The 21928-nt window shown below is 37.5% G+C and overlaps 1 protein-coding gene across 1 annotated transcript; it reads right to left on the bottom strand.

The window, feature by feature from the left end:
* Positions 1-1510: 1510 nt before the first annotated feature.
* On the bottom strand, positions 1511-12668 carry LOC139935340 (uncharacterized). Its single transcript, XM_071929875.1, has 6 exons — positions 12160-12668; positions 8522-8612; positions 6429-6592; positions 5421-5581; positions 4341-4525; positions 1511-1690 (listed from the first exon to the last, which is right to left on the bottom strand). The coding sequence occupies exons 1-6, from the start codon at positions 12478-12480 to the stop codon at positions 1638-1640; spliced, it is 975 nt and encodes a 324-aa protein (XP_071785976.1). The 5' UTR covers positions 12481-12668; the 3' UTR covers positions 1511-1637.
* Between the last annotated feature and the right edge of the window lie 9260 nt (positions 12669-21928).

Raw genomic sequence — 21928 nt, 5'->3', positions numbered from 1 at the left:
TTATGCAGTGTAACTCAGGGACCAAAAATTCACCGGTAAATCGGTATAAATTACTTTTAACTAAACATTCGACTCAAACAGGAATTGGCATAAAGTGAATCAAACAAAAGCTGCGACAACACCACATAATTTATAAAGCCAAATCATAGGTAACATTCCGCACAAAAGAGTTATCCCAAATTTATGAAATTTATGACTGAGAATGACGGAGGTGCAAACTACTTGTAGGTCTATAGAATAAGAACGCATATAAAAGGGTTCAGTTGAAGTATTTTTCAATATGTGAGTGAGAGATTACCTCTTCCTCAAAAACTACGTAACTTCATAGGGGGCCGTTTCTCACAATGTTTTATTCCATCAACAGATCTCCTTTGCTCGTCACCAAGATGTTATGCTAACAATTTTTTTGAGTAATATACCAATAGTATATCCAGTGCCAAGACTACCCTGAAATGTAAAGGGCAAATAGCGCAATTTTTTTTTTTTTTTAACTATAGGTTTTCTCGGTCAATTTCGGAAAATGAGAAGCCAATTTAACCTCCAGCCTATTCTATTTCGCACGAAATCGAATGCTACTGAAAATGGTCATTCGATTTCTTTTTAAGACTAGTCAAGTGTACTTTTACGTCATTCCATTTAACAAAATAATAATTCAATTTAACAGGTCATCGAAGCTGCATTCAAATTCGCAGGATTTTTTTTTAGGGCGTGCGTTTAGTCATTCAATTTCATTGTGGGGCAGTACAGTCAATTCTAGAATTTGTGCTATCTTAAACGCAGTAAAACCCAGTTTAACATTAAAATAAAAACAAAAAAAAAACATTCAAACACATTCAAATATCGGGTCTTGCTCAGTTAACCATCAAAGCTCTCCCGAAAAAATAAAGAAGAAAAAAAAACTTTTGGGGCCCCAGGTAAAGTCTACTGGAAACATAAAATAAAGAAAATAAGGTTTGCTTGATTTAAAAGTGAAGGTACGAAACAATTGCCTTTAAATTTGCAGTTTATCTGTTTATTCGTATTTCTTTAGTCGTATACTTATTTGAATCCTCGTTTAGCGAAATTGATTGCCTCTTCACGAAATTGAAAATGATTAAATCAGCAAAATCTCTAGTCGAACCAGCTTTGCTAAATTGAATGATGATTGTGTGTCATGAAAAAGAATGAGTGTGCTAGGAACTTGAATGCCTCAAAACGAAATTGAATGACCGAATTCTAAATTTGAAACGCGGCAGTAAAAACCAGAGAGGCAAAATAGCTTTAATACGAACGCATAAAAATGAAATTGGCAGCTCATTTTCCGAAATTGACCGATAAAATTTATATTAGTGATTAGTCGTGAATGTCCAACATTGCAATAGAGACCATCCACGTCAAAAGAAATTTGCGATGACCAAGTGAGTCAGTTGTAGAGCATTTAGCATTTTAGTTATAAATGAACCAAGCCCCTCTGCTACACCCCCCCCCCCCCCCCGGGTACGTATATAACACCACCCTAGCTGCATCAAATAAGGCCAATTTATAATACTAAGGTTAAAATTATTAGGTAAAAGTGAAAAGTGATACGCGTGATGAATATAAAACTGGTGCGACACCAACAGGTCGTGCACGGTGCGGATTCGCTTCAAGGTCTCGTCTCACTCAGTATCGATGTGGATGGTCAAGTAATCCGCCATGGCCAAAGCTCTAGCTGGAAACAACATAAAGTGAAATAAAACAAAAGTTTTGGTAAGAAAGCACCATACTCTGCGACTGGCTCACTACTGGGATCGAGGATGTGTGTACCGTCCCCGTAAGTACACCGCTTAACAATTACCGACTTGATTTCAAGACTACGGGACGGCGGACGCCTTTATGGACTTGGGGAGAGAAAAGGGGAAAGCGGGGTGGGGGGGGGGGGGGGGGTCGGAGGTGTTTTCTGGAGTATTTTTTTTATTTTTTATTAACCTTTTTATGCTTTTTGAAATATTTCTTCGACATTGTAAAGGTGCTATGTAAGTTTTTTGGCCCAAAACATTAAAAACTAGATTTGTTTGAGTGAATGGTATTTCAAAGAGTATCACCCGCTCTAACGAAGAAAAGTTTAACTTTTACTTTTAATGGTCAGGAACCATGACAAAAATTTAAAACGTTTCTTATAAAACACAAAAACTAATTTTGAGCACTTTTTTTCACTGCTACTAATAATTGGCGGACTTTTTCGAGCAATGGCTCAAACGAAAGCTTGTAACTTTCTCGACCCCTATCAAAATACCTATTGAATTTTAAATCAAAATTGTTGGGTCAAATCGGCAAAAAATCTCACATAGCATCTTTAATGTCTTTCATCATCAGGACACCCGATCAAAATATGGTTCAGTTCCGCAAACTTCTGCCCCGGGGTTTGTTGGGGGTATATATGGGTATTAAGACGATTTACCAGATAGTCACACACAACTCATGATTTGTTGGTGAAACAAGAAAGTATTGGTCTGTTCCCAGATGCGTGCAGTTTGCTCATCCATGGACACGCTCTTATACGATTGATACCAAAATGGGTTGGGCCGCTTGGTGGCAGCATAGTCCCTTTTCAAAACCACGGCTTCGGTTCCAGATTCGGCTCAGGCTAGCTTGGCCCGTGGTTGTTTTGATAAAATAATGCGCGTGCTTTGCGTGTTCAGAATGGTAATACGTCTGCTGCAAACAAATCAGATTTCAATCCGTCACGTGTTACAATATTATCATTCGATGAATAATTTTTGTGCAGTTGTGTTGGTCTGTGTCTTGTGTCAAGCAAGTTCATTCGGACGTTGATTGCATTATCTTCCGAAATTAAAGGATGGCCTCGACTTCGTCTCGGTAAAATTATACAGAACCAGGCCTCGTTGGGACTAAACTATTAGTTGAAAACCTCTTCACCACACATTGATTCCCTTATTAGCGGTGATTTACAGTCTCTTTCAATATAGGTGTTATTTTGCTAACAGTTTAAATGCACTGGACACGTTTGGCAGTTACTCAAAATAAAAATTAGCATAAAAACTTGCTTGGTATTAACGAGCAACGGAGAGCTTACGGTAGTATAAGATATTGTGAGAAACGGCTCCCTCTGAAGTAACGTAGTTTTTGAGAAAGAAGTAAATTCTCACTAAACTATTTGAATTTTGAGGTATTAAAAAATTGCCATCTGAAAGCACACAACTTGTGCGACAAGGGCATTTTTTCTTCCATCATTCTCTCGCAACTTTGACGACCAATTGAGTTCAAATTTTCACAGTTTTTTTTTTTTGAGAAACTGAGATACACAGAGAAGACTGGTCTTTGACAGTTACCAAAAGTGTCCTGTGTATTTAACAACGGAATGTATCGTACCATGCATTGTATTACACATTTATATCATATTCAGTTTCACGTCCATTTCGCTCTCTGTACGAAAAGACTAAAATTACGTGGGATTTGTTGAACTATAGGTTTTCTCGGTCAAATTCGGCAAATGAGCAATCAATTTCACTTTTATGCGTTCGAATAAAAGCTGTTTTGCCTTTCCAGTTGTTACTGCGATTCAAATTCAGAATTCGGCCATTCAATTTCGTTTTGAGCTCGAGTCAAATTCCTTTAGCACTCTGTTCAATTTAGCGTAGCGTCATTCTTTTTCGTGACACACACGACTCAAGAAGCGTCTGCGAATTTGAATGCTGCTTTGATGAATTGTTAAATTGAATGACTATTTTGTTAATTCGAATGACGCAACATTACATTTGACTAATCCCAAAACAAAATCGAATAGCAAATTTTGAGTAGCATTCGATTTTGCGCGAAATAGAATAGCTTGGTGGTTAAATTGGCTGCTCATTTTCCGAAATTGACCGAGAAAACCTATATTCAGAAGAACAATTAAAAACAATATATTCTGACACACTTTTATAGTAAAGAGGAGTTGGTCTACTGTTTGGTTTATTAAAGGACTAGACACTATTGGTAATTACTCAAAATAATTGTTAGCATAACAAACTTACTTGGTAACAAGCAATGGCTGACATTGTGAGAAACAGCTCCCTCTAGAGTATCGTGTTTTCGAGAAAGAAGTAATTTTCCGCGAATTTGTTTTCGAGACCTCAGAATTAGATTTTGAGGTCTCGAAATCAAGCTTCCTGAAAGCACACAACTTTGTGTTACAATGGTGTTTTTTCTTTCACTATTATCTCGCTTGCAACTTCGTCTACCAATTGAGATCAATTTTTCACAGGGTTGTAATTATGTTATGCATATGTTGAGATACACAAAGTGGTGAGAGGACTCTGGTCTTTGACAATTACCAATAGTGTATAGTGCCTTAAAGACATTATTATAAAGTAGCCCACCTTTTGCCCAGTTGACTGCAATGCAGTGAGTACTGTACAGTATGGCGGGATAACTGCTGAAGGATTTATCCCATTGACAATACGCTGCTGTATCTACCACCACCAGCCAACCACGGTCCGCATTACAACCGCCATAACTCTTATTGATGAAGAACCGTCGATGGTACAGGTCATGATACCCGTCCCTTGAGTTTGTATGAACAGAATATTAATGCAGAGTGAGTTCTGGTTATTAAAATGAACCACAAGTAAATCATTAATAGCGAAAAAAAACCTTGACAATCTTCAATCTAAGCCGACCACAATTTTTGAATTAATGAAACATCGTCATGTCACCAGAAACACAATTTCCCTTGAAGACACTGGACACCTCTTTTGTCAAAGACCAGTATTCTCACCTGGTGATATCCCGACATTATGCACAAAGTAACAACTCTGTATTTTGTCGTCAGCATTTTGTAATGCAATTAATCTTCTTTATGTCTGTCTTGTCCTTGTTTCGTGATTCGCTGTTTGTTTGTTCGTCTGTATAAGGCTGTTTTCTACAAGCATCGGCTTACTCTAACATGTTCTCGCTCCTCTCTTGTTAATATAGGTTTTCTCGGTCAATTTCGGAAAATGAGCAGTCAATTTCATTTTCATGCGTTCAAATTAAAACTGTTTTGCCTCCACAGTTGTAACTGCGTTTCAAATTCAGAATTCGGCCGTGTAATTTCGTTTTGAGTCGAGTCAAATTCGTTCAATTTAGCGTATCGTCATTCTTTTTCGTGACACACACGCCCCAAGAAGCGTCTGTGAATTTGAATGCTGCTATGATGAAGTGTTAAATTGAATGATTATTTTGTTAAATCGAATAACGTAAAGGTACATTTGACTAGTCTGAAAACGAAATCGAATGACCCTTTTCAGTAGCATTCAATTTCGTGCCAAATAGAATAAGCTGGTGGTTAAATTGGCTGCTCGTTTTCCGAAATTGACCGAGAAAACCTATAGTTCATCATTTATTATTTGCTTCTTATATTATAGGTGTATACTTAAAACACTTTTGATTGTGTTACCTTGTTATGTACTAATACGTACCCTCCGATGGAGAAGTAGTTCGTAGTGGCCGTTGTTGTCAGGTCACTCCATGGAGAGGATACAAGGCGCTCCTTGGCGAACCAGCTCGTAATGTCCGAGTCTATTCCATTGAATACCAATTCAACTTTGACCCCAGTGTGGTCATACAAGGACAGCTTGACCTGGGTAGAGGTTTTAAAGCAACTGTTTTACAGGGTTGACCATCGCGTGGTTTTCCTTTTACTTTGCGAACTAACATGGTCGGCCATTTTGTGGAGTCAAAAACTTGACTCCACAAAAGGGCGTGCCGTGTTAGTTCATGACGTAGAAGGAAAACCATGCAATTTCGAGGCGTATATTTTGTGTGGATCGTTATGTTCTACTTTTAAAACATCTTTCTAACCATATGCATTTTATAACAAACGGTTTCAAACGCTTTTCGTAGACAAACTCGCCCTATCCAAGGCAACGTGACACTTTAACAATTTTTTCATTTCATTTCATTTTATTTGCCAGCAAACATGAAAAAGCACAAACATGTATTAAAAAATTGCACATCAAAGATTTACAAGAAAAAGCAATACTACAATGGTTATAAAAAGAGAACAGCAAAAAAAAATGCAAAAACACTAGCAAATTACTGAGAAACCTGGCCTGGCCGCGGGCAGATATAAGGATTGTGTAGGAAACACCTCCAGTGGGGGTGGAACACAAAACACTACAGACAAAACAAAAGACAAGAACCCTGGCAGGGAAAGCCAATAGCGACAAAAAGTCACTTTCAAAGTGGCTGACCTTTTGGTTCGAGACAATAACGAGCATTATAACAAGACACACCCTCCACAGGAGGAATTCGTATTACCCACCAGCCAAGCCAGGCAACTCAGATATAAAAGACAAGCAAGAAAAAAAATAATGCATAAAAAAAAAAACAATAATAATAATTAACAATGTCAAGCGATGCCCTATAAATAAAGGTCAATAGTTAATAATTTACCAGTTAATGTGAATCCAACGAAATTGACTTACCCGTCTGATGTTCAATTGTCTAGTGATCCAAGCATTGTACACCGTTTCGTTTCGATAATTCCCGTTGTTTTCTGAGTCGCTATACCAGGTTGTGTTAGTCCAGAGATCATGCATCTTAAATCCCGTCCCAGCAACTCCTTTGAAGACCAGTTGCCATTCAAGACCTGATGAGAAAAGGAACGTACCGCTCTTTGTAAAACAGCTTTCTTTGTCTTAGTCATGTGCCATCCATAATGGTGAGGCACCAATATTTGATTTGCTGCCACACCGTGGCCCAATTTTATTGAGCTGCTAGACACTGAAGACTTTTAGGAATTGTCAAAGACCAGTCTTCGCACTTGGTGTATCTCAACATATGCATAAAATAACAAACCTGTGAAACTTTGAGCTCAATCGGTCGTCAAAGTTGCGAGATAATAATGAAAGAAAAAACACCCCTGTCACACGAAGTTGTGTGCTTATAATGCTTGATTTCGAGACCTCAAAACTAAATCTGAGGTCTCGAAATCAAATTCGTGGAAAGTTACTTATTTCTCAAAAACTATATTACTTCAGATGGAGCCGTTGCTCACAATGTTTTATACCATCAACAGCTCCCCATGACTCGTTACCAAGAAAGGTTTTATGCTGTTAATTATTTAACTACCAATCGTGTCTCTGCCTTTAAAGGGTATATGTATTTTTTCCTAACAAACAAACACAATGTCCACAGATTTACATTAAACTTACTTAGTAGAAAGCTTCCCTTGAAATTTTACTTACTGAGGTGCTGTAGTTTTTGAGAAATGAGTAAAAGTAATAATTTTCGTCTTAGTTTTAGCATGTAAAAACGTATAACCAGTATGGTTTATATAGGTATAATATCATAACTGGTTTATGAGAGGATTTTACATGCTAAAATAAGTTTGGTCTCATGAGACCAAAATTATTTTGTGACTTGTTTTACTCATTTCTCAAAAACTGCACAACCTTATAGTTAGTAATATTTGAAGGGAAGCTTTCCACTATCATTATCTTCAAACTCTGTAAGTTTAATGTAAATCTGTGAATATTTTGAAAAGTACCCGAATCCTTTAACCAGGGAATTTGCTTAGCAATTGTCTGCTAATACCATTCACACATTTACACATGACGTTGTATTTAAGCTGGTAGCCTTACTCTGGATAAGCACATTTTTGACATGCTGAAAACAGCTCTGGCAATGTAGATTATGTTCGTCTGAGAACTTGTCTTGCTTTACATTCTACTAAAACACTGCGGAGTAGATTTTCTGAATTTAGGAGACAGTTTTGACAAGAACTGTACAGTCATACTACCGGTTGGGACTATCTACATCAGCTTTTTAGAGGGATTTTCCATCTCATGTAAAGATGAGTATATGAATGCCGCAAAAAATTGTTGGGAGGGGGGGTGGGGTTCTGCATGCTCATGGTAAAGTTTTCGCGATACCCCCCCCCCCCCCCCCCCCTTGGGAGCACTCTATCCTCGTTGAGGTGGGGACAACATTGCGTTAAGAAATGTCTTTATCTGTCCGGGGAGGGGGTGGAGGCTTGACCCCGGCCCTTCGAAGTAACAGATGCTTTATAGGTAGTGATGAAACATGCAATTAACCAGCTCTGTAACAGTGTGTAGCGGCGGTGACTATCGAGTCAAGAGGTTCGTTCTAGCCTGATCCCCCTGCCCCCCCCATCCCCCCACCCAAAAAAAAAAAGAAAGAAAAAAAAAAAGAATGTGAAAACACAATCAAGTTATTTGTGAAGCAGAAGCAGAGTACGAACAGGGCTGAACAGATAATAATTCACGACAAATTTTACGCATGAAGCGGATATTTTAGCTTGACTTTTTGTGACGTTTCAAACTGGGCCCAATTTCATAGAGCTGCTCAGCACAACAATTTGCTTAGCAAGACATTTTTGCCTTGATAAAAACAGGATTACCAAACAAGCAAACAACAGCTGAATACCATGCAGTAACAAGCAGTATATGCAACAATTGGAAATTTGGTTGGTAATCCTGTTTTTATCGAGTAAGAAATTTCGTGCTAAGCAAATTTGTGTGCTTAGCAGCTCTATGGAATTGGTCCCTGGTCTCACCTTGATCTCCCGGACAAGAAGGTTCGTTGTTCCGGATAAGATTACACCCATCAGCAGGCGTAGTGCCAGGGTGAATGTCGCATCCCTTTGTCTGATGATTAAAAGAAACCGTGTTTTTAAAAAGAAGTATTACCTTAAACGCACTGGACACATTGGGTAATTGTCAAAGACCAGGGCCCAATTTCATAGAGCTGCTAAGTACAACAATTTGCTTAGCATGAAATTTCTGCCTCGATAAAAACAGGATTACCACCTACATTTCCACATGATTTTCAGGATGAGCAAACAACAGCTGAATACCAGTAACAAGCAATATTTATTATATGCAACCAATGGAAATTTGGTTGGTAATCCTGTTTTTATCGAGTAAGAAATTTCATCCTAAGCAAATTTCTGTGCTCAGCAGCTCTATGAAATTGTGCCCTGTATTCTCACTTGGTGTATCCCATGTATATATACATCAAATAACAAATGTTTGAAAATTAGGACTTAATTGGTCATCGAAGTTGCAAGAGAATAATGAAAGAAAAAAACACCATTGTTGCACAAATTGGTGTGCTTTCAAATGCATAAAAAATTATTAGGAAGCCCGAGGTGTTTTGTTATTTGAGTGTTGAGAAATCACCTCTTTCTCAAAAACTACGTTATTTCAGAGGAAGCCGTTTCTTGCAATGTTAATACAATCAACAGCTCTCCACTGCTCGTTACCAAGTACGTTTTTACGTGGTTTTCCTGTTATTTTGTGAACAAACATGGTCGGCCATTTTGTGGAGTCAAAAATTTGACGTTCACATTGTAGGCCCGTATAAGGAAAACCGTGCAATTTCGAGGCATTTATGTGGGGATCATTATTCTACTTTTAAAACATCTGTCCAAACATATGCATTTTATAACAAACGGTTTTCAAGCGGTTTTTCAACTCACTCGATACAAGGCAACGTGTCCCTTTAACGGCACTGTACACGTTTGGTAATTGCCAAAGACCAGTATTCTCACTTAGTGTATCCCAACATATGAATAAAACAACAAACCTGTGTGAACATTTTGGGCTCCATTGGTCATCAAATGAAAGATGCCTAATTAAAGGATTCAGCTGTTAATATTGTCATGCTAAAAGTTTTGGCTCAATTGGTCATCGAATTTGCAAGAGAATAATGAAAGAAGAAAAAAAACCACGCTGCATCAAAACTGTTTAAGGTTGTTCAACCAGTCCTAGCAAAATATCCACGCAGTAAGAAATTGGCCTTGATGTTTATTTTATGGGGATTGGTAAATCCACCTGAAACAATGGTTGCCGTGGTAGCTTGGATGCAAGCCTAAAGAATTAGCATTGCCAACAGTTCTTGGTAATTTGCTAATGGGGTATACAGGATACTTAATATTAATACCAATAACAGCTTTCATTTACATAGAACTTATTGTAGGGTTTATTTATTTAAGTGCTGAAATAAGGGATTCAATGTGTGGCGAAGAGGTTTTCAACTAGTGGTTTAATCCCAACGAGGCCTGGTTCTTGATAATTTTACCGAGACGAAGTCGAGGTAAATTATCAAGAACCAGGCCTCGGCGGGTTTTAACCACTAGTTTAAAACCGATTCAACAAACTTAGATTCCCATTCATAAGTACCTTTTTGGTTAAAAGGCATAATAAAGTAAGAAACTCTGTAAAACTTATCCGTTTCCGAGTGCTTGAGCTCTGTATTTCCACCTCCATGGTATGTTCAGTACACATACATGCACATGTACGATGACCGTACGCGTGTGTTTTCCGGTTCCGTTCGTGCGCATGCGCGTATAGTCTTGGTGCATATTCGCTGGTTTTCCTTTAACACACAGCGCGGCCAACTCATGCACCGACAGCGACTGCATCGCCCGTAACAAGAAACGTCTTGCATCAAGACTAGCGCGGAGTCCCCGCTCACAACCGGTTATAGACAAAGGTTTAAACACCCCCACGTGACGCGCTCTCCACCAATAGGAATAGCGCAACTGTCTGAGGTATTTATGAATATAAATTAATTGCACAGCAATTATAATGACAATAACAAAGCAAGTGCACAATACCAATTATAATTTTAAGTGTGATGACACACTTTATGTTGTTACAATACAATCCATTGTTCCAATTATATTCAAGTGATGTTTGGTTTACCCCCCAAATAATAAGGATATGGTGGTATTTTGAAGCAGAAAAATACACAAGTTTGTTAAAATTTGTTTAACTTTGTGTATAGTGTGTCTGTCCCTTCCCTTGAAACCGTAGCTAAAGCCACTGCCTATAAAAACAGAGATGTATATACGACATGGGCTTCACTCAGGGGAGGAAAAATTGTGAAGGGTGGGGGGGGGGATTGCACAATGTCAGATGTCCCCCACCCTTCAAAATTTTGGGATTGGGGGACAAGGTTTTTGACTACTTTTTATCATGATGCTGAAGTGTTGTATTGTAAAACCCCAAAACCGCCATCGGGATTAATCCTGGGGGAAACGGATGACACCACTTTTGGAAGGGTGAGGGACTCTATTCCCCCCCCCCCTCAAAATTAGCCTATATAATTGTGGAAGTGTCGTGGCCGAGCGGTTAAGAGCACCGAATTCAAACTCTGGTGTTTCTGATCAGCAGAGTGTGGGTTCGAATCCCCAGCCGTGACACTTGTGTCCTTATAAAAGCAAGACACTTTACCATTGCTTCGTCCTTCGGATGGGACGTAAAGCCGTTGGTCCCATGTGTTAACGCATGTAAAAGAACCCAGTGCACTTATCAAAAAGAGAAGGGGTTCGCCCAGTGTTCCTGGTTGTGGCTGCTTCATGCGCCGTAGCATCTTGTAAACCCTTATAAGTGCTACAAAATTGGGTCTCAGAATTCATCACTGCAATAACCTATCTTTCTGAAAGTTTGTAGATACTCAGTGCCTTGAGTACCTTGTTTGGTAGATACGTGCGCTATATAAGACTTCGATTATATATTATATTATAAACTGCGCCAATAAAGTATCTAAACACTAACAAATAAATCCACCCAACAACATCGTAGCGCAACACAAGATGTGTCAAAATGCGCAGAAGTTAACGGTGAATAGAAATGAATAATTATTTTTTGGTATACTATGTCAGGTTCCGACAAATCTGACTATTTGTAAGTGTTTAGATACTTTATTGGCGCAGTTTATTATATTGCATACTCAGAGCATCTAAAATGCAAAATTTCCCCGGGCCCTTATGCTGGCTGGACCCCACGCCGTAAAGACTTCACACCGAATGCTCCATCATTGACATATGCTCACCTCCCTCTTTAAAAAAAGGGTGGGAGGGTGGCCCCCCGTCCCCACTTTTTTGAAGGGCGGGGACATGAGACTCAGTTTTGCAACGTGAAGACCTAACCCTGTTTCCCGTCATTTACATCAATCCGTAAGCCCTAAATTCCTACGTTAAGAGAGAGTGTAAAGCACCTTTCAGTCTCCCTAGATTGCACCAGAGAGCAGCAACGGCCACAAAATTCCCCCGGGGCCCTACAGCGGGCACCGGACTCCAGTTCGGAAAAGTTTCAACTAACAATGCCCCCAAGACAGATTGACGCCCATGATATACGACGATGAAATAACTAAACTATAAGAAGAAAATTCCAACGAAATATTTACCTTAGATGCCGTAAAGGTGTAGAGAGAGCCAGGCTGCTCGACCAATCTCCCACCCGCACAAACATCAAAGTGTGAGGCACAGTTCAAGTCACATTCTTGATCTCTAGGCCGGTAATTTGCAGATCTACATCTCGGTGAATCCTTCAGACAGGCCTGGTAACACAGCTTTTGATTCTTGGTGGCGTTTATGGTGGTGTAGTTCCGGCCAACCAAAGCATAGTCAATCACACCACACCATGGCGTGAGCTTCCCGTAAACCAAAGGTATTCGTGACAGTGTGTATAGAATCAGCAAGATGGGTAGATACAAATAGTATGCCATGATGTAACTATATATAGCAAGATTGTTGGTCGTTGCTCAAAATAATTGTTAGCACATAATCTACTCCGCGGTACTAGTAGAATGTAGTTTTTATAGCAATGATAGTTCTCTAAAGAACAAACTCTAAATGGCAAGTATAGATACACACACGATGGTGCTATACCGCAAACCAAAGAAAGACCCACAACGATTTGACTGACTCAAACAACACTACGAGTTTGTGAATACATTTATATATACTACTTTGTTCTGTAATTTCCTCAACACCAAATGCTCGTTATATACCAATACTTGCTTAAACCATAACCTACCTGTTGCTACCGAAAGCTTTCAGTCAGGGTAAGGCCAGGTAAAAGAAAATACCAGTTAATCGTCCGGGTTTTTCCAAAAAAAAGGAGGATGATGGCATGTTTTATTTTGTATTTGTTATTTCTTGTGGCCGCGAAGCATTTTAATTCAAGCTGGTTTTCTTCAGTTTTAAAATCACCATTTACTTTGTGTAGTTACAATTTCTTAAAAGATTAGCGAGTTGATTGAGAAATACACAGAATTGTTTTTCTTTGAAAAAACGGGGTGTGGCCTCAAAAAAGGATGAGGGAGGCAACGAGAAACTGATATTTTTGTTTTATTTGGCCTACACTAAGTCTGCTTGACGACGAGGTCCGCCAAGGTGAGGAAGCGCTCTTCACATGTGGGGGGGGGGGGGCGCATTATAATTATAACTAAAGCACTCTGGACACTATAGACCTTATCGCAAATACCAATGCGCAAGCGCAGACTGTTGAATGAGGTGCATTGTGGGATATATATGAATCAAATTTGTAATCAGCTAGACCACAATGCACCTAATTCCAAGCTTTACGCGCGCGCCCCAGTATTTGCGAAAAGGTCTATTGGTAATTACTCAAAACTGTTGGCATATAAACTTACTTTGTAGCGAGCAATGGAGAGCATTTGATACTGTAAACCATTGTGCGAAACGGCTCCCTGTGAAGTAACGTAGTTTGAGAAAGGGGTAAATTCTCAACCATAAACGACTTCAGCTGAAGCCTTTACATTATGCATCTGTAAGCACATAAAGTAATGCAACAATTCGGTGTTTTTTCTTTCATTATTCTCTTGCAAATTCAATGACCAATCGAGCCCAATGAAAAGTGTTGTCATCTTTGCTATTTTGCGCATATGTTGGGGGTACACAAAGTGAGATTCTGGTACTTGACAATTTAATGGTGCCATCAATTTTGTTTTGCGCAAATCCAAAATGTGAATACTGCGGTGTTCTAAAGAAGAAATACGATCCGTCACCGTCGCGTCGCCTGCAAGCCGCCGTGCGTCGCGTCACCTGTTTCCCCCAACTGTTTCCGTAACCCGTCACGTCGTGCCATTGCCCATCGTGTCGCATGTTGCGTCAGCCATTTGCGTCACTTATTTTATAACTAGTTCTTCTCTGCTCTAAATGGACACGTTGCCTTGGATCGGGCGAGTTGGTATATGAAAAGCGTTTGAAAACCGTTTGATGCATATGGTTGGAAAGATGATTTTCCTTGAAATAAAATGGCACGCCATTATGTGGAGTCCAATTTTTTACTTTACAAAATGGCCGACCGTGTAAGTTCGCAAAATCACGCAATTTCAAGGCATATTTGTGAGGATAATTATATTCTACTATTAAAACTACTTTCTAAACCATGCATTTCACAACAAACGGTTTCAAACGATTTTCATAGACCAACTCATCCATGGCAACGTTTCCTTTTAAAGGGTCTATGTACTTTTTGTGGAATAAAAAACACTATGTCCACAGATTTTCACTAAACTACACAGTTTGAAGATAATAATGGTAGAAAGCTTTCCTGAAAATATCACATGCTGAGGGCCGGTTTTTTTTCGGAGACGAAAATTATTTTAGCATGTAAAAACGTATTTTCATAACATTGTTTTACTCATTTCTCAAAAACTACAGCACCTCAGCAACTAATATTTTGTGGTAAGCTTTCTACTATCATTATCTTCAAACGGTGTTAATTTAATGTAAATCTGTGGACATTGCGTTTTGTGTTACAAAAAGTACCCACATCCTTTAAAGGCAGTGGACACTATTGGTAATTGTCAAAGACTAGCCTTCACAGTACAGCCTTTACAATAACAAACCTGTGAAAATTTGAGCTCAATCGGTCATCAAAGTTGCGAGATAATAATGAAAGAAGAAAACACCCTTGTCACACGAAGTTGTGTGCGTTTAGATGGTTGATTTCGAGACCTCAAGTTCTAAACTTGAGGTCTCGAAATCAAATTAGTGGAAAATTACTTCTTTCTCCAAAACTATGGCACTTCAGAGGGAGCGGTTTCTCACAATGTTTTATACCACCAACCTCTCTCCATTACTTGTCACCAAGAAAGGTTTTATGCGAATAATTATTTTGAGTAATTACCAATAGTGTCCACTGCCTTTAAGAAGCTAACCATTACTTTTGCGAGACTCAATCCGGCAGCGTAAGACCCCATTCGGCCTCATGAATAAATTGATGGGTTAATTTTCGTTGCCTAGTTACATCCATCTGTAAAGGCTACATGTTTCTAAAAACCTTGTGTGAGAATTTATGATGCGCTTGGTCTTAACGGAATAATCGGCTATAAATAATGTACGCGAAAATTTCCCGCCTATCCTATTTCAAGAACAAGAAGCAGTGAGAGTTTAGAGTTTAACAAAATCAACTCGCGTCATTTAAAGGCAGTGAACACTATTTGTAATTGTCAAAGACATAGCTTTTACAGTTGGTGTTACTCAACATATGCATAAAACAATAAACCTGTGAACATTTTAGCTCAATCGGTCATCGAACTTGCGAGATAATAATGAAAGAAAAAAACACTCTTGTCACACGAAGTTGTGTGCATTTAGATAGTTAATTTCGAGACCTCCAAGTTCTAAATCTGAGGTCTCGAAATCGAATTCGTGGAAAATTTATTCTTCCTCGAAAACTATGGCACTTCAGAGGGATCCGTTTCTCACAATGTTTTATATCAACCTCTCCCAATTACTCGTCACCATTTCGAGTAATTATTAATAGTGTCCACTGCCTTTAAGGGGCATATTGCCTTGAGTTGTGCGAGTTGGTCTAAGGAAAGCGTTAGTTTATGATACGTAGAACGATCAAATAATTTATTCGATTACATTATTCAGACAGACATACATTGTTTATTTATCCCTTTTTCCAATGCTGTGCTATCTATAATGCCAAACCAAAGGCGTGAAACTGCTGCAGAAATGACACTCCATTCTGGAAACAATGACTATTCTTGCAAACACATTTATTATACGTTTCTAGACTTGCCAAATAATACAATCTACTTAAAGGCACTGAACATTATTGGTTATTACTATAAAAAAAAAAGAAAAAAAAAAAAAACTTACTTTGTAACGAGTAATGAGATGTTGATATTATAAAACTTTGTGAAAAGTCCGTATTTAGCAATAGGTATATTAATTTTGGTTTATACCCATACACCGATGTGTGTTAGCACTGTATACTCAGTACTTTCCCGAGTCCTGTGAAAAAATATCACAGGCATGTTACTCGGGTGGGATTCGAACCCACGACCCTTGCAATTCTAGAGCAGTGTCTTACCAACTAGACTACCGAGGTTGCCCGGCAGCTAGAGGTAATTTCTCACTCAACGGACAGCTGAAGCCTTATACAAGGCATCTGAAAGCACACAAATTTGTGGTACAAGGGTATTTTTTCTGTCACTGTTCGCTTGCACATTTTGATGACCAAGTCAGTCCAATTTTTTCGGCGATTCGTTATTTGATGCATAAGTTGGGAAACACTAAAAGTGAGAATACTGGTACCGAACGCCATTGCCTTTAAAGAAAACCAGCCCCAACAAGAACTGAGAGGGCGCGCTGCATACATCTCATTTTCCCGCCCTTTATAGTTGGTTGCTTGAGCTGCATACTCCTACAAAGGAAGTTCAGAGGTTTTAATGAAATCTTAAAGGGAAGGTACACGTTTGGTAATTACTCAAAACAAATATTAGCTTAAAAACTGACTTGGTAACTAGCTTTGGAGAGCTGCTGATAGTAAAACACATTGTGGGAAACGGCTCCCCCTGAAGTAACGTAGTTTTTGAGAAAGAGGTAATTTCTCATAAATCTAATAAAATACTTCTAGCTAGAAGTCTTTTATTCTTATCTGAAAGCACACAAATTCGTCCAACAAGGCTATTTTTTCTTTCATAGTTTTCTCGCAACTTCGATGAAATGATCACAGGCTTGTTATTTTATGCTTATGATGGGATACACAAAGTGGAAACACTGGTCTTTGACAATATTACCAAACGTAAATGCAATGCCTAATTTTTTTTCAAAAATTAGCATAATACATAACTACTATTTTTTAGTTTACCACATATTTCGGACTTAAATTCCAAAGGGAAATTTTTTACACGGGGAATTAAACTAGCTTTTCGCTTCAAGAGTTTATAACGATTTTATACGCGTCAACGTTACTCAGTGCATAGAAACATGTTGTGTGTTACATGAAATTATAGTATTTTAAATAGCTTGTTTTTTTTACAGCGCAGTAATAGGTTATGTATATACTTTGTTTGAAAACAATGGAATTAAGTGTGAGTAATAAAAATAATTTTGAGAACCCCTCTCCTCTTTACCTTTAAAGTAATAATATTTGTTCATTATTACTATTTGTGAATTTTGACACCACATGGTAAATTGAAGGTGGGGCTTATTGCAAAAAGAGGAGGGATATAATATATAACTATCTAAATCATTGTAAACTTTCATATCCTAAGATACTAAGTAATATTGTAAACTACTCATAATTTGAATATATTTATAAAACTTTGTAAAATGTGTAAGTTTAAATGTAGGGCAGCAATGAAATAAATGTGTGCAAATACAAATACAAATACAAATTATCTCAAAGTCCGGAGTCTTTTGCGCCCCTGGAAATTGGAAAGAATCTATACACGACTTTTAAAAACGACCCCAAAAACTAAACGTTTTTTTAATTTTATTTACTACTTAAAATGAGTGTTTTCAACGACGATTGAGCATCCTATGTCTGTTGTTTCTTGTGCTTATTTCAAAGTATCAGAATAAACTTTCTTTTTTTTTCCCCAAACAGTCCCGTTATTTTCCAACCACAACAGTCTCATAACTATTTGAAAACCCAGCAGGGTGCATATGTGCGCATTACAAGTCTAGTAATTGTTATTATCATTATCATTATCATTATCATTATCATTATCATTATCATTATCATTATCATTATCATTATCATTATCATTATCATTATCATTATCATTATCATTATCATTATCATTATCATTATCATTATCATTATCATTATCATTATCATTATCATTATCATTATCATTATCATTATCATTATCATTATCATTATCATTATCATTATCATTATCATTATCATTATCATTATCATTATCATTATCATTATCATTATCATTATCATTATCATTATCATTATCATTATCATTATCATTATCATTATCATTATCATTATCATTATCATTATCATTATCATTATCATTATCATTATCATTATCATTATCATTATCATTATCATTATCATTATCATTATCATTATCATTATCATTATCATTATCATTATCATTATCATTATCATTATCATTATCATTATCATTATCATTATCATTATCATTATCATTATCATTATCATTATCATTATCATTATCATTATCATTATCATTATCATTATCATTATCATTATCATTATCATTATCATTATCATTATCATTATCATTATCATTATCATTATCATTATCATTATCATTATCATTATCATTATCATTATCATTATCATTATCATTATCATTATCATTATCATTATCATTATCATTATCATTATCATTATCATTATCATTATCATTATCATTATCATTATCATTATCATTATCATTATCATTATCATTATCATTATCATTATCATTATCATTATCATTATCATTATCATTATCATTATCATTATCATTATCATTATCATTATCATTATCATTATCATTATCATTATCATTATCATTATCATTATCATTATCATTATCATTATCATTATCATTATCATTATCATTATCATTATCATTATCATTATCATTATCATTATCATTATCATTATCATTATCATTATCATTATCATTATCATTATCATTATTTATTTATTTAGTTTTTAAAATACTTTTTTAAAACTAATTAATAACTAAATATTAACACTTTTTACAAAACAATCATTTTCAGGCACTTGGGTTCATCAAAATAACTACACACACCCATCGGTTATAATCGTTTGTTTTCCAAGTTGTCCTGTCATTTTTTGCACAACACCAATCAGCCCATTTCGTTTCCAAGCTTTAAAGGCAGTGGACACTATTGGTAATTACTCAAAATAATTATTAGCATAAAACCTTTCTTGATTACGAGTAATGGGGAGAGGTTGATGGTATAAAACATTGTGAGAAACAGCTCCCTCTGAAGTGACGTAGTTTTCGAGAAAGAAGTAATTGTCCACAAATTTGATTTCGAGACCTCAAGTTTAGAATTTGAGGTCTCGAAATCAAGCATCAAAAAGCACACAACTTCGTGTGACATGGAGGTTTTTTCTTTCATTATTATCTCGCAACTTCGACGACCGTTTGAGCTCAAATTTTCATAGGTTTGTTATTTTATGCATATGTTGAGATACACCAACTGTGAGGACTAGTCTTTGACAATTACCAATAGTATCCACTGTCTTTAATAAAAGTCGATTATTTTTGTCTTCAATATATGTTTCAACCTAACAAACAACTCTTCACCGTCGGTGATTACAGTACACAGCAAAAACAGGGCCCAATTTCATAGGATCGGTCGAGCGGAAATATTGCTCAGCAAAATGTCTGCTAATCAGAAATGAGCAGGATACCAGTCACAAATACTTGTACTGTACTTGTTTGGCTGGTGACCTTATTCTGGTAAGCGTCATTTTGTTATGCTTAGCTTCTTTCTGTGTTTAAGCAGCTCTATTAAATTAAGCCAAGGTCGGTGTGTAAGAGCGTCCAATCTAGATCATATATGCAATCAAAATGCGTCTACAACAAGAGATTCACCGTGCATGCGACGCCAATGGGAGACGTTTATAAAAAGACGCTATAAGGTGGCTGCAGACTGAAGTACGTAAACAGTCAACCTTTTAGCAAATTCCTATTGCGCAAGTGCTTTCTGAAGAATGTGGTGCATGCTGGTCTAGCTAGGGCTTAAACTTGATTGCTAAATGGACCAGCATTCACCTCATTCCACGCCTAACGTGCCCGTACCGAGTTCATTGCGATGGACCTTATCGCAAAATACTAGGTACTCGCGCGTTAGGATTGAAGAAAGAACCAGCTTGCAATGTATCATTAAACAGTTAGCGCTTGGGAAATGGGTATTTGCCAAAAGGTATATGGAAATTTACATGGGGAAGTATGCTGCCACTTGAGGTGCGTTTTGGCGACCCAAACCATGAACTTTTGGTCATCGTTGAGCGTTTTCGGTGCTCGGTTCATCCGCAGTCACGACACTTTTCAGACAAAACGGTAACCGACTTGTTGACTCGGTTGGGCTTTGATTTGGGTCGCCAAAACGCACCCGTAGCGGTCCAAAGTCTTCCACTAGTGCACGATCATTGCGGATACGCTCCCTCGGCTGGTCCCACTAAGTTTTGATGTGGATGCTCAAGTAGTCTGCCGTTCCTAAAGTTCCAGCTGGAGTAACATAATTAAAAAGAAGAAGTCAGTTTAGTCAAAGACTTCTTGATATAGGTTTTCTCGGTCAAATTCGGCAAATGAGCAGTCAATTTAATTTTCATGCGTTCGAATTAAAGCTGTTTTGCATCTCCAGTTGTTACTGCATATCAAATTCAGAATTCTGCCATTCAATTTCGTTTTGAGTCGAGTCAAATTCCTTTAGCAAACAAATTTGCTTAGCATGAAATTTCTCCGTTGATAAAAACAGAATTACCAACCAATTTTCCAAGTGATTTTTAGGGTAAGCAAACAACAGCTGAATACCAGTAACAAGCACCATGCAACAAATGGAAATTTGGTTGGCAATCCTGTTTTTTATAAAGGATGAAATTTCATGCTAAGCAATTTGTTGTGCTTAGCAGCTCTATGAAATTGGGCCCTGGTGTACCAGAAGCAGTCAAGAGAAAATAAATGGAAAAGAGAGGGGGCAGACGCACACAGGAAAAAGGAAGGGGGTTGAACAAGGAAGACGGGGATGAAGGGGGAGGTATAGAAGAAAGGGGGGCTGGTTTGACCATTTCCTTCCTCCATGGCTTGACTACAAGAAGTTTGCAACACAAAAGACATTAATTAGAGGTAGGAAGAGGACGAACAAGTAATTAATACGGTCATCCTCTTATATCTCCGTCATTGTTACCACTTGCGTTTGCTGCGTGCTTTCCGCCTTGCTCCCTTTTCATTATTTCCACTTGATCGCTTCTGTTACACCAGTATCCCGTTTCTTTGTGTTGAGTTGTCATATTTTAATTAGCCTTCGAGAAAGAGTGTGATTCGTCAGGCCTTTCACTAGTTTGTTTGCGTTTATATTGTAGGTCTCTTTGTGGTTGGTATAAGCAGTTTAATTGCAACAGGTATTAGGTCAAATACAAGTAAAGCGTCCGTCGGCTTGCTTTAAAGAGGCCGCCTCTTTGTTCCCTTTTTTTATATTTTAAAGGCACTGGACACTATTGATAATTACTCAATTTTTTTAGCATACATTCAAACTTTTTTCGGTAACGAGCAATGGAGAGATGTTGATAGGTTAAACATTGTGAAAGAACGGCTCCCTCTGAATAAGCGTAGTTTTTGAGAAAGAAGTAATATCTCAATGAAATATTTGTACTGATTTCGAGACCTCGGCTGAGGGGCTCGATATCAAGCATCTGAAAGCACGCAACTTGTGCAACAAATGTTTTTGTTTTGTTATTACATTCTTGCAACTTCGACGACCAATTGAGTTCAAATGTTCACAAGTTTGTTTGTGTACACGGGGGAAGATTGCCATTAACCAAAGGTGTCTATAGTGCCTATAACAATCTCAGCAACAACGAAACAAGTTTTAATTTTGTTTTTTTACCCATACACCGATGTGTGTTAGCACTGTATACTCAGTACTTTCCCGATTCCTGTGAAAAAATATCACAGGCATGTTACTCGGGTGGGATTCGAACCCAAAGTTTTAAAAAGCCCAACCGTTTGTCATAAAAAAAAATGAGTCGGGCGGCTTTTTCGCAAAAAGGGGCCATCCTCCCTCTTTTTTTTCAAAAAGGGATGACGCTAAATACGTTTTTTTTCTTTCTTTTTCTATTCCCGTTTTGAACTTAAGTTTGTTTGCTCGGATCTTGAACTTGGTGCCCGTTTATCA

This window comes from Asterias amurensis, chromosome 3, assembly GCF_032118995.1.
Source record: "Asterias amurensis chromosome 3, ASM3211899v1".
NCBI classification, from domain to species: Eukaryota; Metazoa; Echinodermata; class Asteroidea; order Forcipulatida; family Asteriidae; genus Asterias; species Asterias amurensis.
The sequence above is the reverse complement of the archived record's forward strand: the minus strand, read 5'-3'. Positions and strand labels throughout refer to the sequence as shown.

Bases quoted from the DNA above. Each gene is read 5' to 3' on its own strand.
- LOC139935340 (XM_071929875.1), bottom strand. From the start codon at position 12,480: ATGGCATACTATTTGTATCTACCCATCTTGCTGATTCTATACACACTG. The intron at 8,613-12,159 runs GTAAATATTTCG...TTTAATCATCAG, and splicing joins ACACCTTTACGGCATCTAAG to ACAAAGGGATGCGACATTCA. The intron at 5,582-6,428 runs GTAAGTCAATTT...ACCTCTACCCAG, and splicing joins GACAATTGAACATCAGACGG to GTCAAGCTGTCCTTGTATGA.